Genomic DNA, 15,507 nt, shown 5'->3' with positions numbered 1-15,507 from the left:
CAAAGAAGCGGGGCATATTTTCCCTCAACCTTTGTGTGTGCTGCTACTTAATGAGTTACTGTGGTAGAGCGTAAAACACCCACGGTATAGCCAGCCACAGAACATAAGAATTAAGGGATTCTTGTGCTTAAAAGGGCTCCATCAAATACAGTAAGGTTTGACAACATGTGGGCTTTTATGTGTTTTGTTTTAAAACTTATGTGACAAAAGAAGAAAGAAATGCTTGAACCAGAATGCTCCTTTTGGTTTGGGACAATTTTAGAACTCTTTCCCTGTGATGGCTTCTGGATTTTTGAATGGCATTATGAGATATAATGATGTTGAAAGTGCTCACCCTGCTGGTGTTGGAGTTTCCTTGATGTCTGTGACCCTCTGTTTTATTTATTTATTACATTTGTATCCCGCACAATTCCCACTCATCGCAAGCTCTATGCAGCTTACATAGTATGAAGTTCATAAAATCATGAAGTTAACAATGATTTAAAGTATTATATAAAAATAAAACATAATTATACTAAGGTAGGTAATAAGGAGTGGAGAGATAGTGAGGCAGGGAAAAGGGAAGGAGGGAGGGGAGTAGGAAAGGGTACAGGGAAGAAGGAAGGGAAAAGAAAAGCAGGGAAATGAAATGGAAGAAATCAGATGGTAAAGGATAAAGGGGACGTAAAAGGTAATTGACTATTAAGTGAGTGAATGTTTAAAGTAGAGAACTATTGAGTTGAATAAACTTGTTTAAATAAGTGGGTTTTCAATAATTTCCTGGAAAGGAGGTATTCACTTGTTGATCGGATATGTTTGGGTAGAGCATTCCAGAGATGACTTCCAAGATAGCAAAAGTTAGATGAATAGTAGGTTTTATACTTGATACCTCTGTATTTGGGAAGATGTAGATTAAGGTCAGAAAAGTAGGTGTTTTTGTTTTTGTTTTTTTTTTTCCTTTCACACAAAATTTTGCTTTAATGGTTACTAGGAAAAAAAAAGAAGGAAAAGAGAGTTTACGTAAGATAACAGATTGTTTAGCGTTAATTCCTCAATTATAAAAAACAAACAAAAAAAACAACCTCAATTTGTAACCCCCCCCCCCCAAAAAAAAAAAAAAATAAAACCTTCCAAAATTTGAAGGAATCCAACAGGTAGCATGAAACTTAATAATTTGTGAATGTGAAAACTTTTCTTAAGAAGCCATTTCTTTGTGCCAGACTCTGAAGACCACCAGTTCTGAACATAGAGACTTATCTTAAAAATCCATTTCTTCATTGAAACCTGATGAGGATTCACGTTTCTCCCTCAGACTGCTTCAAGGGTATTATTATGTGTGAAAATCAGATTCTAGTGTGAAGAAGTGGTTTATTGAGAAAATAGCATTCACAATTATTGATTGTGATAACTTTCATGCTGATTGAAGCATGATTATTTTTCTTATTATTAAATGTGTACAAAAACTTGTCTGAGGATTTTAATTGAGGAATTTTACACAGTATAACAGATTGCATTTAACTAAGACTCTTTTTCCTTATGTTTTTTTCTAGTGAATATTACTGCAAAACGTTGTTGATTCAGGTGAAAACTTTGCTGTGTTAGTTCCTGTTGCACCGTTTGTTTCGTTTCCCCCATGATCTCTTTCCTAATGCATTTCTAGCTCCTGTCTTGCTACATCTCCTCCATAAAATTGCCATATTTTCTAAATTAGCCTGCCCAAAGTATCAGTTTTGTTTCTCGCCTTGTCACTTTTTTTTTCTCTTTTGGTCATATTTCTAAATACATATAAGTACATAAGTAATGCCACACTGGGAAAAGACCAAGGGTCCATCGAGCCCAGCATCCTGTCCACGACAGCGGCCAATCCAGTCCAAGGGCACCTGGCAAACTTCCCAAACGTACAAACATTCTATACATGTTATTCTTTTTCTTTTAGTCCTGATTTGCTGTGACTTGCACATGTTGCTTTATATGTAAAGATAAGATGTGATGTGAAAAACTGGAGTCTCATGCTACAAGTTCATGGCACTCATTAGCTGACTGGTGTACTTTCTGGAAGGTGGCAGTGCAGACTCTCTTGGGCCTTTCCTTGTAATGATCTTAGCAACCACCTTCTGCATAAACAGCAGCCTGTGGGGATTGCAAGGAGTGACTAAGGCTGGCTTCCACTTCTCCCTCTTTCAGGCTCTCCTGTCCTTTCCCATGATGCTGCTGCTTCCTTAATGTGTTTTTACCTTATCCTTTGCAGCAGTTTGATTTTTCACAGTAAGAAGGGTCTAGAATCGAGTATGAGCTCTGTCGTTAGGGAAGACGTTCACAGCCAGGATGAAGGAGATGGAGCAGTGCAGTTAGGATTTTTCTGAATTAAACTCAACGAGTATAGCAACTATCAGAACCCACATGGCATTCTTAAAGCCACAGGTACATCATGACATTTGGACTTAAAAAAGTTATTACTTCTTTTGGAGGAGTTAAAGCAGTGGACTGAGAACCAGAGAAACCTAGTTCAAATCCTACTGTGGCTTCTTGTGATCTTGGACATCTCATTTAACCTTCCATTGCTTCAGATTGTAAGCCCTCGAAGAACACACATAATTTGTCCCAAGCCCAATCCTGTTGAGTCCCTGAGTCAACTATTGTCTGACCTTAAAGGTACACCAGAAAGGGTAAAGAAACTGTGATTGCCCCTTGTGTAGCAGTTTGATGTCAGTACACAATAAAGGGGCCTGTTTACCAAATAGTGTTAATGCTAATGCAGGAATTCTGGTTTATAAAATCACTATTTCATGAAAGAATGTGCAGTTAAAGCCAGTGTATACTTGTACAGTAGGATGCTTAGGGACGGAGTTTTTGCTGAAAACACATATTTTTGGTTAGGTTAGATAATCTTATTTTCCATATCATCATGCTGATCAATCCATAGACTGGTGGGTTGTGTCCATCTACCAGCAGGTGGAGATAGAGAGCAATCCTTTTGCCTCCCTATATGTGGTCATGTGCTGCCGGAAACTCCTCAGTATGTTCTCTATCTCAGCAGGTGGTGGTCACACACAGCAGCAGCTCTGGCTAGGTCTCCAAGCCTAATTTTTAGGTTTTGTTGAGTACCTGGGGTTGAGGGCTCTTCTTGAGCAAGTGCAAACCTGGTGGTGCCAGGTCCCTCCTTTTCTCCCCCCTCCTGCTGGCTCCGTTTAAAAAAAAAAATTTTGGACGTCCTTAAGGGCGTTTATTTCGACGTTTATTTAAACGTTTATTGCAGCTACTCACTGGGACACCAGGTCGTTACAGCTCGGAGCGAGAAGCAGGTAATTTTTACCTTTTTATAGCGGGCAGGGGGTTCCCCGATCGATCTCCACGTGGCCTATGGCGTCGGAGGGCGAGGGCGCGAAGAATTGCTCCCCGGACCGCGTGTGCGCTTTTAGCGGGGATGCGGGGGTCTTAAAGTCTGATTCGCCCTTGTTGGGTGTCAGTTCGGAGGCCGGTCAGTGTCCCGGGTCTTCCTCCGGTGCGGCGGTTTTTCCTGCCATAAACGCCCATCCCCCCCTGCTCGCCTCCGCCATCTTGGCCGGCCACTCTGCTCGGACGGCTTCTTCTTGGGCCGCCCTTGAGCTGGGAGACGTTAATGCCATGGCCGCCCTTGATTTGGGCGATGGCAAAAAAGCGGCTAAAGTTAAGCGCCGTTCTTCCCGCGCGGCTCCTTCACGGAGTGTCGCGCCGGACGCCATCTTGGATGCGCAGCATGTTTCTCCCCCGCTCTTGCGAGCGCCGGTTGAGGGTGCGTCTAGGGCTGTGGCCCAGGCTGCTGAAGTGCACAGTCTGGGGGGTTTCTCCCCGAGTTTATTTTGCTGCTGCATCAGGCCTTTCTTATGCAAAACGCTGCCCCTTCTCCCTTGTCCGATAAAGGGGTTGAGGCCCCCGGAAGTAAACGCCCTCGGGTGGATTCCCAGGCCTTAGAGGACTCTGTTTCCTCTGATGTAGATGAGGGCAGCGTATCTGAGTTCTCCCAACGGTCCTTTGGGGATTCCTTGGAGGAGACGGATTCCCGCTCGGATGGAGCGGATGACCCCTCTGCAGCACGGATCTTTCGCTCAGAGGATTTGCCCAACCTGTTAGTGCAGGCCATGAGCATTTTGAAGATTTCCTCTCCAGAGGACATCTCTCCCTCAGCCCCTGTTGGCACTACCATTATGCTGGGGACGAAGCGCCCACCTAGAACCTTCCACGTGCATGATGCCATGCTCACCTTAATTTCGGCTCAATGGGATGTCCCGGAAGCGAGCCTCAAAGTGGCTAGGGCTATGTCCCGCCTCTATCCTTTGCCTGAAAGTGAAAGGCCTCCCGTGGATTCTTTAATCACTGCGGTGACTAAGAAAACGGCGTTGCCGGTGGAAGGTGGCACGGCCCTAAAGGACGCCCAAGACAGAAGATTGGAGGCGGCCTTAAGGTCGTCCTTTGAGGCGGCTGCCTTAAGTTTGCAGGCCTCAGTTTGCGGCTCCTACGTGGCCAGGGCGTGCCTGACTATTGTGCAGCAGGCTTCCCCTTCGGATCCTTCCTTGAGGGCTGATTGGCCGGCCCTGGAATCGGGCTTGGCTTATTTGGCAGACTTACTGTATGATGTCTTGAGAGCCTCGGCTAAAGGTATGGCTCAGACAGTCTCTGCGCGGCGGTGGCTTTGGCTGAAACATTGGTCTGCGGACCACGCCTCTAAGTCCCGCCTGGCTAAGTTGCCTTTTAAAGGCAAGCTGCTCTTTGGGGTCGAGCTGGACAAAATTGTGACCGATCTCGGCACGTCTAAGGGCAAGAGGTTACCAGAGGTCAGGGCTCGGGCTAGTGCTCGCCCCGGTAACTCCAGAGGACGGTTTCAAGAAGCCCGTCTGTACCGCCCGGGCAAGTCAGGCTCCTCTGCCCCCTCTTCCTTCAAGAGGAACTTCTCCCCCAAGCAGCATTCCTTTCGCACAGACCGCCGTCCCGGAGGTGCACCCTCCGGTCCTCCCCCAGGGTCTCGTACCCAATGACGGGGTCCTGGTCCATGGCCCAGTGCAGATTGGAGGACGCCTGTCCTCGTTTCTGGGCGAGTGGACCAGGGTAACTTCAGACACTTGGGTGCTGGAAGTCATCAGAGACGGCTACAAGCTAGAGTTCTGCCGACCCTTAAGAGACGGGTTTGTACTCTCTCCCTGCAAGTCTCCGGTCAAAGCTGTGGCAGTGCAGCAGACCTTGGACAATCTGATCCGCCTGGGCGCGGTCGTTCCAGTGCCAGAAAATCAGCTTGGCAAGGGACGTTACTCCATTTACTTTGTGGTACCAAAGAAAGGAGGTTCTGCACGGCCTATCCTCGACCTCAAAGGGGTCAATCGGGCCTTGAAAGTTCGGCACTTTCGCATGGAGACTCTCCGCTCTGTTATAGCGGCAGTGAAGGCAGGGGAGTTCCTGGCATCCTTGGACATCAAGGAAGCGTACTTGCATATTCCCATCTGGCCTCCTCATCAACGCTTTCTGCGTTTTGCAGTCCTGGGCCGACACTTCCAGTTCAGAGCCCTCCCGTTCGGGTTGGCTACTGCTCCGCGGACCTTCTCCAAAGTAATGGTGGTCATCGCGGCCTTCCTACGAAAGGAAGGAGTACAAGTCCATCCTTATCTGGACGACTGGTTGATCCGAGCCCCCTCTTATGCAGAGTGCGGCAAAGCTGTGGACCGGGTGATTGCTCTTTTGAGCTCCCTGGGGTGGATCATCAACTGGGAGAAAAGCCAGCTGCGCCCGACTCAGTCCCTGGAGTATCTGGGAGTTCGATTTGACACCCAAGTGGGCAGAGTGTTCCTGCCGGACAATCGGATTGTCAAACTTCAGGCTCAGGTGGACCAGTTCCTAGTAGCCTCTCCGCTTCGGGCTTGGGACTATGTGCAGCTGTTGGGCTCTATGACGGCCACGATGGAAGTAGTGCCCTGGGCCAGGGCTCATATGAGACCACTACAACACTCTCTGCTGCAGCGCTGGACTCCGGTGTCGGAGGATTATACTGTGCGCCTTCCCTTGCACCCAGCAGTGCGCAAGGCGCTGAGCTGGTGGATGAAGACAGACAAGTTGTCTGCAGGGATGCCTCTTGTGACCCCGGAGTGGATTGTCGTCACGACGGACGCCTCTTTGACGGGCTGGGGAGCCCACTGCTTGGGAAGGACAGCGCAGGGGCTCTGGTCTCCTGCAGAGGCAAAGTGGTCTATCAACCTCCTGGAACTCAGAGCCATTCGGTTGGCGCTTTTGGAGTTCCTCCCGGTACTGGCGTTGAAGCCAGTACGGGTCCTGTCGGACAATGCCACGGCTGTGACCTATGTCAACCGCCAGGGAGGTACCAAGAGCGCCCCTCTAGCCAAGGAAGCCATGAATCTATGCCAGTGGGCGGAAGCGAGCCTGGAACAGCTGTCAGCGGTCCACATTGCCGGAGTCATGAATGTCAAGGCGGACTTTCTCAGTCGCCATACCTTGGATCCCGGAGAGTGGCAGTTATCGGCTCAGGCGTTCTTGGACATCACGAAGTGCTGGGGCCAGCCGAGCCTAGATCTGATGGCGTCATCGGCCAATTGCCAAGTGCCGCGCTTTTTCAGCAGAGGACGGGACCCTCGATCTCTGGGAGTAGATGCTCTTCTCCAACAGTGGCCGACACAAGAGCTTCTCTATGTGTTCCCGCCCTGGCCCATGTTGGGCAGGGTACTAGACCGGGTGGCAAAGCATCCGGGCCGGATAATCCTGGTGGGTCCGGACTGGCCCAGACGTCCCTGGTATGCGGACTTGATCAGGCTCTCAGTGGACGACCCTCTGCGGCTGCCAGTGGAGCAGGGCCTGTTGCATCAGGGTCCCGTGGTGATGGAGGATCCCTCCCCCTTTGGTCTTACGGCCTGGCTATTGAGCGGCAGCGTCTGAGGAAGAAGGGCTTCTCAGACAAGGTCATCGCCACTATGCTGAGAGCGAGGAAGCGCTCTACTTCTACTGCTTACGCCAGGGTTGGCGTACCTTTGCAGCGTGGTGTGAAGCAGGCTCACTTTCTCCCTTCACTGCTCCGATTTCTTCAGTGCTGGCGTTCCTGCAAGAAGGTCTGGAGAAAGGCCTGTCGCTCAGTTCCCTAAGTCCAGGTAGCGGCTCTGGCTTGCTTCAGGGCCGCCTGAAGGGTGCTTCCCTGGCTTCGCAGCCAGATGTGGTACGTTTTCTCAAGGGAGTTAATCACCTGCGCCCTCCTCTGCGCTCAGTGGTGCCTGCGTGGAATCTCAACCTGGTGCTAAGAGCCTTGCAGAAGCCGCCTTTTGAACCCTTGTCGAGGGCATCTATGAAAGACCTGACGTTGAAAGCAGTCTTTTTGGTGGCTATCACTTCAGCCAGAAGAGTTTCCGAGCTCCAGGCACTCTCATGTCGAGAGCCTTTTCTGCAGTTCACTGAGGCAGGAGTGACTAGTTCGCACGGTGCCTTCCTTCCTGCCCAAGATTATTTCTCGCTTCCATGTGAATCAGCAGCTCGTCTCCCTTCCTTTCGTAGGGAGGACTACCCAGAGGAATACTCTGCTCTCAAATATCTGGATGTGAGATGAGTCATCATCAGACACTTGGAAGTGACCAATGATTTCCGGAAATTGGATCATCTGTTTGTCCTGTTTGCAGGTCCTCGTAAGGGTCTGCAGGCTGCTAAGCCTACAGTGGCAAGATGGGTCAAGGAAGCCATTGCAGCGGCTTATGTGGCCGCGGGGAAGGTGCCGCCTATCCAGCTGAAGGCTCACTCCACTAGAGCTCAGGTGGCCTCGATGGCAGAGGCCGGGGTCCGTCTCCTTGGAAGAGATTTGCAAGGCGGCAACTTGGGCATCGGCCCATACCTTCTCCAGGCATTACCGCTTGACTGTGGCTGCTCGGGCGGAGGCCCGGTTTGGAGCTTCAGTGTTGCGGTCAGGGATTTTCAATGTCCCGCCCTGGGTGAGTACTGCTTCGGTACATCCCACCAGTCTATGGATTGATCAGAATGATGATATGGGAAGGTAAAATATGTATCATACCTGATAATTTCTTTCCATTAATCATAGCTGATCACTCCATAGCCCCTCCCAGATATCTGTACTGTTTATATTCTGGTTGCATTTCAGATTCCAGTTTAGTCTTCAGTTCCTGTTCAGGAGGACTTCGTGTTCAAGTTTTTTCAATTGGATTCTTCAAGAGTTGAGACGAGTTTGTGTTACAGTGAGCTGCTGCATTCCTCTCCCCTCCGTTTTTACGGGGCTGGATTGAGACACAAATTCTGCCGGCGCTCCCTCCCGCTTCGTGGCGGCTGTAGGGCAGCTTTGTATCCCTCCCGCTTCGGCGGTGTTAGGGTCAGTCAGCTCCTCCCGCGGTTTGCGGTTGCAGGATAAGCCAGATCCCCCCGCATCGGCGGGGTGGTGTTCCTCCCCCGCTCCGCGGGGGATGAGCTGGACGGATTCCCCTCCCCCACTTGTGTGGGGATGAGCTGGGTTAATTCCCTTCCCCCGTTTCGGAGGTGGTGAGCTGGGCAGAGTTGTCCCTTTGTGGGTTGTAATTCTCTAAGTGCTGAGTCCTGCGGATGGAGCTTGGATATCGACATACTGAGGAGTTTCCGGCAGCACATGACCACATATAGGGAGGCAAAAGCTTTGCTCTCTATCTCCACCTGCTGGTAGATGGACACAACCCACCAGTCTATGATTGATCAGCTATGATTAATGGAAAGAAAATTATCAGGTAAGATACATAATTTTACCTTTGCTGTGTTGTTTTAAGTATCTATATAATTTAGATATTGCTCATCTTGTATACCGCACTGAACCCAAGTGGTAGGAAAGCTGCAGTCAAGAAGTGTAGCATTGACATTGGAGCATGGGCAGAGTTATGGGATGTATCATATACACCTGCCCTTCAGCAGGCGTACCCCTGAATAGGTTGCCCAGATTTGGCTGCTCAAATTTTGTCGCAGATGCCAGATCTGTACATAACCTAATTAGCCAATTAAGTGCTTGTTAACACCAATTGGTGCTTAATTGGCAGTAATTAGGACTTGCGCACAAATATCCCATATTCTATAACATGCGTGCCTAAATTTCATAGCGTGTAGCTCAAAAGGGGGCATGGGCATGCCAGGGCACTCCCAGAAGTTAGGCACCATGTTATAAAATACCTGCATTTTGTTTTTCTAACAGCCATCAGTTGGGCTCAAGCATTTTCACGAACTTGTGGCAGGTGTAAGCATTCACACCCAGAGGGATTCTTTTACAAAGTTGCGTTAGCGATTCCTGCGCGGCAAACGAGAGGAAGCCAATCAATTCCTGTGGGCTTCTTCTCATTTGCCGTGCAGGAATCGTTAGCGCGGCTTTGTAAAAAAGCCCAAAGTTAGGTGCGAAGCAGGGGGCATAGATTTGGTCCTGGACCCCCTTGATGATGACCCTCTTGACCCCCCCCTCCCCACAGCCAACCCTCCACTGCCTTCACTGTGGCCTACCTTTGTTGGCGGCGGACCCCAATCCCCGCCAGTCAAGGTCCTCTTGCTTCCCGCGCAAGGCTTTGTTCTGTTTCTGACGTGCAGGACGTCAGACTCACAGAAACGGAACAAAGCCTTGCGCGGGAAGCAAGAGGACCTCGGCTGGCGGGGATTGGGGTCCATCGCCAGCAAAGGTAGGCGACAATGACGCGGCGGCGGGGGAGGGTTGGCGGCGGGAGGGGGGTCGAGAGGGTCATCGGCGGGGGGGGGGGGGCAAAGTTGGTGGCGGCACCGGGGGGGGGGGGGGGTCGGCAGTGCCGGGGAGGGGGCTAAAATGTGCCCCTCTCACCTGTGCTCTGGAACCCCCTCCCGCCGAAGTCTGGCTACGCCCTGGTGCAAAGTGAACTCTAAACTAGTGTTCTGTGAAGGTTGCACCGTGCAGAGCACCCTTTATATAATACTACCGCCTAGCTTTGGCATCATTTACTGAATCTGGCTCATAATGTCTGTTATGCCTTCAATCAAAGTGTAATTTCTGCAGAATATATGCTAATATGTTATAAACACATATATTCAGATAACCAAGATGCCCTGTTGTTAATAAAATTAAACAATTAAACGTGCGTTAAGCACCTATATTGGTATTGACCTTCTTTATCGCAGCTGTATAAATGTTAATTTATTAATAATTTCTATATTTACAATGTGAGGGGCCCTTTTATAAAGGCGCATTAGGTGCTGTGCGTGTGCAGTGCGCACCTAAATGAGGCTGCCGCCAGGTTACCGTGCCCCCCCCCCCCCCAGTGGTAATTTTACATTTGGCATATGCCCATAATGCCTGGATGACATATTTCCTCCCACGTGCTTCATTTCTGGCAGTAATCGGCAGTTGGTGCGCCCTGACCAGTCACCATGTGTGTATCGCATGAGTTCTTACCGCTAGATCAATGGGGTGGTGTTAAGGGCTCAGGCCAGTTTTGGACGCACACCGGTTTTAGTTTTACCGCATGCCCTTTTCCCGTCCCCGTTAAAAAAAAGATTTTCTTTTTTTTGCAGACGTGGTAAACACTGGCCCAGCGCATGGCCAGTACACACGCTTACACTACCGAAGGCCACTTTTTACCGTGACTTAGTAAAAGGACCCCTAAGTGAGTTATTAATATGCAAAGTTGTACAGAGTAACTGGTATAAAAATATGCAAGGTGTATTAAGACATATAGCCCTGCTAATGTAAAACTTTAACTACAGCTCAAGTTGAATTGAAGGTTTTTGTGTCGAAGATGCATTGTAATATTTTTTAACACATATGTTTGCAGTCCAGCTAATGTGTTACTCTCTCTAAGTGTGACTAAAATGTTAAACGTGTTGCAATAGTAGCATGCGTTGTAACACATTTTGGTAAATAGCTTCATGTACTGTTTTGAAATGTGCCAGTTAGCTCTATAAGCATCTTTGTGGATGCCAATTATTTTCTCAGGTGTTTGGTCTTTGTTAATCATTGTGGTACTTCTGTTGGTTCACCTGTGATCTGGCTACTGAATTAATATGTTAGCAAATATTCACCCAGAGTTACAGGCTTGACTATGGAAGAGGTGTAAACAGAGACATTAGACTTGCTTTATTGTTATTCTGCAGAAGAGAAAAACAATTACAAAATGTAGTAAATTATAGACCTTGGCTTTCTCCTTTCAGAGAAAGTCTGAAGAAATCTTTCTACATCTACTTTTTCGTAAAGTATTGGCTAGTAATTGCAAAACATTAGTTTGTAGGCTGTTTTTATTTATTTTATGATGAGAAGTGACAATAATATAACTCCCTTTAATATTGTTAGTGACCATGCTTTATATATATATTTTTTTCAATAAAAAGAGCATAATTTTCCCTATTATGTCTTGCAGCTTGATTTAAATAACAGACTCTTAAATGGCCTCAAATTGGAACACATGGAAAACACTGTATGCAGCTTTGGTGAAAAATACTGGGTAAAATTAAACTGCTCCCCACCTCCTGAAAATGGACTGCACAATGATGAAAGAGGCATGACTGGGTTAGAAACAGAAAATTGGACCCAAAATGAGAAAGCAGCTTTCAACATTCATGTCAATGGTGATATTAGTGAGAAGGCAGCAGAAAAGGAAAATTTGAAAATTGCTGAAATAAATAGCAAAGCTGTGATCATTAATGACTTAATCGAGCCCAAGAAACTGTTGGGTCAGACATGTAGAAATGGCATTAGAAATTTTGACCTTTTAGACACACAATCAGAAGTGCCATTGAAAAAAATTAAGAAAGAGGAAAATGTTACATTGCTGGACAGTTGTAAGGAAGACAACTGCAATGTGCATTTAGTGCAGTTAGCAAACATAACTAGTTGCAAGGGCGATGGAAGCCCTTTGAAGTCTGCTGTTGATGGTACACGCTTGGAAAAAACAGAACATTTTATTGTGACACAGAAGTCTCCGTGTACTCATGAGCCCAATCAGTATTCTGGAAGTTCATTGCTGCAAAATGAATTTAGCACAGAACCACAAGAGAGGCCTTGTGGATCTCCAATTAGAAGAAAAAATGGTGCTAAGAAAGGTGCTTTGGGTATACATAAGAAAGAAGTGGCAGGTGATGACTCTTCATGTCAGCAGAGTCTTCTTTCTTTGATTCAGAATAGAAACCTCACCATTGAACAAATTGTAGCTATTGAAGCTCTAACTCGGCTATCGGAAATACCTCTGGAATATCCTGTACTGCCTAACACAGAAAACAATGAAAATCCAGAAGTACGAAAAACATCCAGTGTCTTTTACAGTGACAAAGGAGACATTCCATGTAAGGAGGAGTCTTCTCCACTCAAAGAAGTCCAAGATGCTGGCTCCAAACATGATGCACAACCCTCCACTTGTCTGCAAAAGCAGCTTCTTCAGAAGCCAGTGTTATTCAATGGCCAAGGTGCTATTTCTCAGCTACATGATAACTCTGCTGAAAATGCTGGAGCATCATGTAAGTCACATTTATCTCTAAGAGATACAGAATCGATGCATGGAATGATTTCACGTTCAGATCATATCAACCATGCAAGTTCTCGTAACCGTAAGAAAACAGTTGGCCGGTGTTCTAGCAGTTCACTGACTCATCAACTCGTAAATAGGAAATTAAAGGTTCGCAAGCTGGATCAAAGTTGTAAGGATCTGGAATCCAGTGTTAGTTGTGCCATTAGGGAAGGCGTTCACAGTCAAGATGAAGAAGACGTAGCAGCACAGTTGGCTCAACTTGCTGCAATCATTCAATTTAATCAAGAGAAAGGTGATGCAAATATATCTCTGATCAGTCAAACATCACTCAAAAAACAGCAAAAACGTAAGCAGCAGAAATCAAATGTAGGTGTACAACACAACCATAGTTCAGTGGTGGTCAAGCAAAAGCAGCCAGCAAAAAAAAAAGCAAGTGCTTTGCCCTGGAAACAAAGCTAAAAAGAAAACGCAAGGGAATAATCAAAGTGATCAGAAACCTGAAGGACAGCTGCTGCAGCAGTTTAGTGAAAGCTGGTTATCATCCGACCAACACAATACAAAAAAACCTAAAACTGCAAGGAAACCTCCCAGAACCAAAGTGAAGAAGACACACATTTCAGCATCACAGGATAAATTATGCCTATTTCTTCCACAAGCTCAGATACAGATTCACAGAAATCTAACTCAGGAAAAAACAAAAGAAGAAACAGCTGTTTGTGATGGGATAGTTGAGAACTCAAAGAGCGTGAGCTCTCTACAGTCGAACAATAAAAAGGGTTTGGGTTCTTTAGAAAGCAATAAATCCGTTTCTGTTTCATTGCACAGCGATGCTCTATCTAATAATCTGAGGATGCTTTCAGCATTAGAGACAGAAAACTGTTTGAAGACATCTGTCAAGAATTTACGAGTGTTTACAAGAAGAGATCCTTTTTATACTCAGGTACCACGATTAATCAATGGATTGCAGAAGGTCTCTCGGCCCCAGGCTCTCGGAGGTTTTAATCCATCAGTTGGTGCAACATATGAAAGAATTAGGATGCCCTGTTGGCGAGTTGCTAAAAAGCAATGTGCAAGGCAGTTGAAGGATCTACCTGTTCATTTTTGTGAGGCTGGTGCTTCAGACGTAGTAAACACACTCAGGAAAGTAAAGGTAGAACATTCAGGTGGCATTACTGTATTATCATCAACAAATCTGGGGTCGAGAAGTGTACAAAGAGAGGCATTTGGGTCTTCTCCAGTTAAGAATACACTCAACAGCTTTCTGGAATCTCCTATCAAGTTTCTGGACAAGCCCACAAAGAACCTTATTGACACTCCCACAAAAAAAGGACAATCAGAATTCCCAGCTTGTGACTGCGTTGGTAGGTTCCTCCACAAATTACCACATGTAGTAGTAGTAGTAGTGCTTCATTGTGAGAAAATGCCCTTTATTTTATTGTTCAAAATAGGATGTTTCTCTGCATGTCTTTGCTTTCCCAAAGCATTAGTTTCTGTAGTACTACAACATTCTGAATAAGTTGCAGAATTTTCAGGATCTTTTATTTTTTTCCTAGAAAATTTATTAATGTTTTAAAAGGTATTCAATTGACATCACTTGAAGCTAAGGTTCTCCATTTATCTTCCGAACAAGTCTGGGATAGGCATTTGTTGTTGGTTTGTTTTTTTTTTTAATAGCTTTTCACTTCTTTGTAATAGTGAATTATCTTCATTTATAAATAGGCAGCTGCTTAGAGGAGCATGTGTTTGTTGAAAGTAGACAGAACATCAGTCACAACCTGAGAAGTTAGAACGGTCTTGGGGGGCCTTGTTTACTAAGGCGTGTTAGCGTTTTTTAACACTCCTTTAAAGTTAAGATGTGTTAAACGCTAACGCGCCAATACATTCCTATTGGCGTGTTAGTGTTTGAAGCGCATTAGCATTTAACGCGCATTAAAAATGCTAATGCGCCTATAGCGCACCTTTTGTAAACACAGGCGTTAGTGTTAGTCCTATTGAGGAATTGTCTTCATCTGACTGCTTGAAATCTTAATGAGTTACAGAACATTTTGGGCCTCTTAACAATTAAAAAAAAAAAAAAAAAAAAAAAAGATAGTTGTGAATCAACTGGAGGGGTGTCCAGATTTTGTACATGTCACATTAATAATTTATTACTTTCAATAAATTAAAATCACATATCAACTTATATTCCATATAAAGGTTGTCTTAGCTTCTCTTAAAGGATACATTGAATTGGTTTGACCAGGGGTGTCTCAATTTTTGCATTGTTCCTTGTTGAGATGGAAGGAAGGTTTTGGTGATCTAGACTGGAATTTTAAGTGGTCAGTGAAGGTTAGCCATTACATTCTGTAAATGTAATTTTTATTTCTTGCATGGTATTTTGCTTTGTTCTTTGTGTTTATGAATGTTTTTATATTTTATTTGTACACTGCTTTTGAGTGGCTATATGGAAGGCTGGGAAGGTGATCTAGATATCTTATAAAAAAGAGCTGCAATACCATTGAGGTGGAAGGGACTCATGGTCATTGTTAAAAGTGGCATTTAGCGGCCCTTTTACTAAACCAAGGTAAAATCTGCAGTTGCTGCACCTAATATGGGACCTTTTACCATTCAGTAGCTGCAAATTTCATGTGGCAGCTATTATGGGTGTTCCCAGTGCCTTCTATTGCAGATTTTATGTCAACATTCCCATTAACATATGGTACCTGCTTCCCGTTAATGCAAAAGCACTTAATACATTCTATTCCCACCATTTATATCCGCTTGTATCAACATGAAATCAAAGTGTGTTACAAAATAAATGAATTACTATGAACACTTAGTGCCCCTTTTACTAAACTGTGCTAGCAATTCCTGGTGCGGCAATGCCGACAAAGCCTATTCACTTTGAATGGGCTTCGTCAGCATTGACGCACGGGAATCGCTAGTGCAGTTTGGTGAAAGAGGCTCTTATTAAACTGAATCAAGATATTTACTAAAAAAATAGTTCTTCAAAGCTTTTCGAAATTGCAAATAATTAGATAAGTGAACTGGGCTCATGTTCCATATTTTACCTGTTTGATAGTTAAATGAA

General features: G+C 45.8%; 1 protein-coding gene across 1 annotated transcript in view; it reads left to right on the top strand.

Moving 5' to 3' along the window:
- Nucleotides 1-15,507, top strand: part of TET1 (tet methylcytosine dioxygenase 1) — a gene marked incomplete at its 5' end in the record, with an annotated part of 110,832 nt that overhangs the window by 14,990 nt on the left and 80,335 nt on the right. The window contains 1 exon segment of the mRNA XM_030204971.1: nucleotides 11,334-12,891. Coding sequence (XP_030060831.1) covers nucleotides 11,334-12,891 — 1,558 coding nt within the window.

The sequence above is a fragment of the Microcaecilia unicolor genome, chromosome 5, assembly GCF_901765095.1.
Source record: "Microcaecilia unicolor chromosome 5, aMicUni1.1, whole genome shotgun sequence".
In the NCBI taxonomy this organism is placed as follows: domain Eukaryota; kingdom Metazoa; phylum Chordata; class Amphibia; order Gymnophiona; family Siphonopidae; genus Microcaecilia; species Microcaecilia unicolor.
The sequence above is the reverse complement of the archived record's forward strand: the minus strand, read 5'-3'. Positions and strand labels throughout refer to the sequence as shown.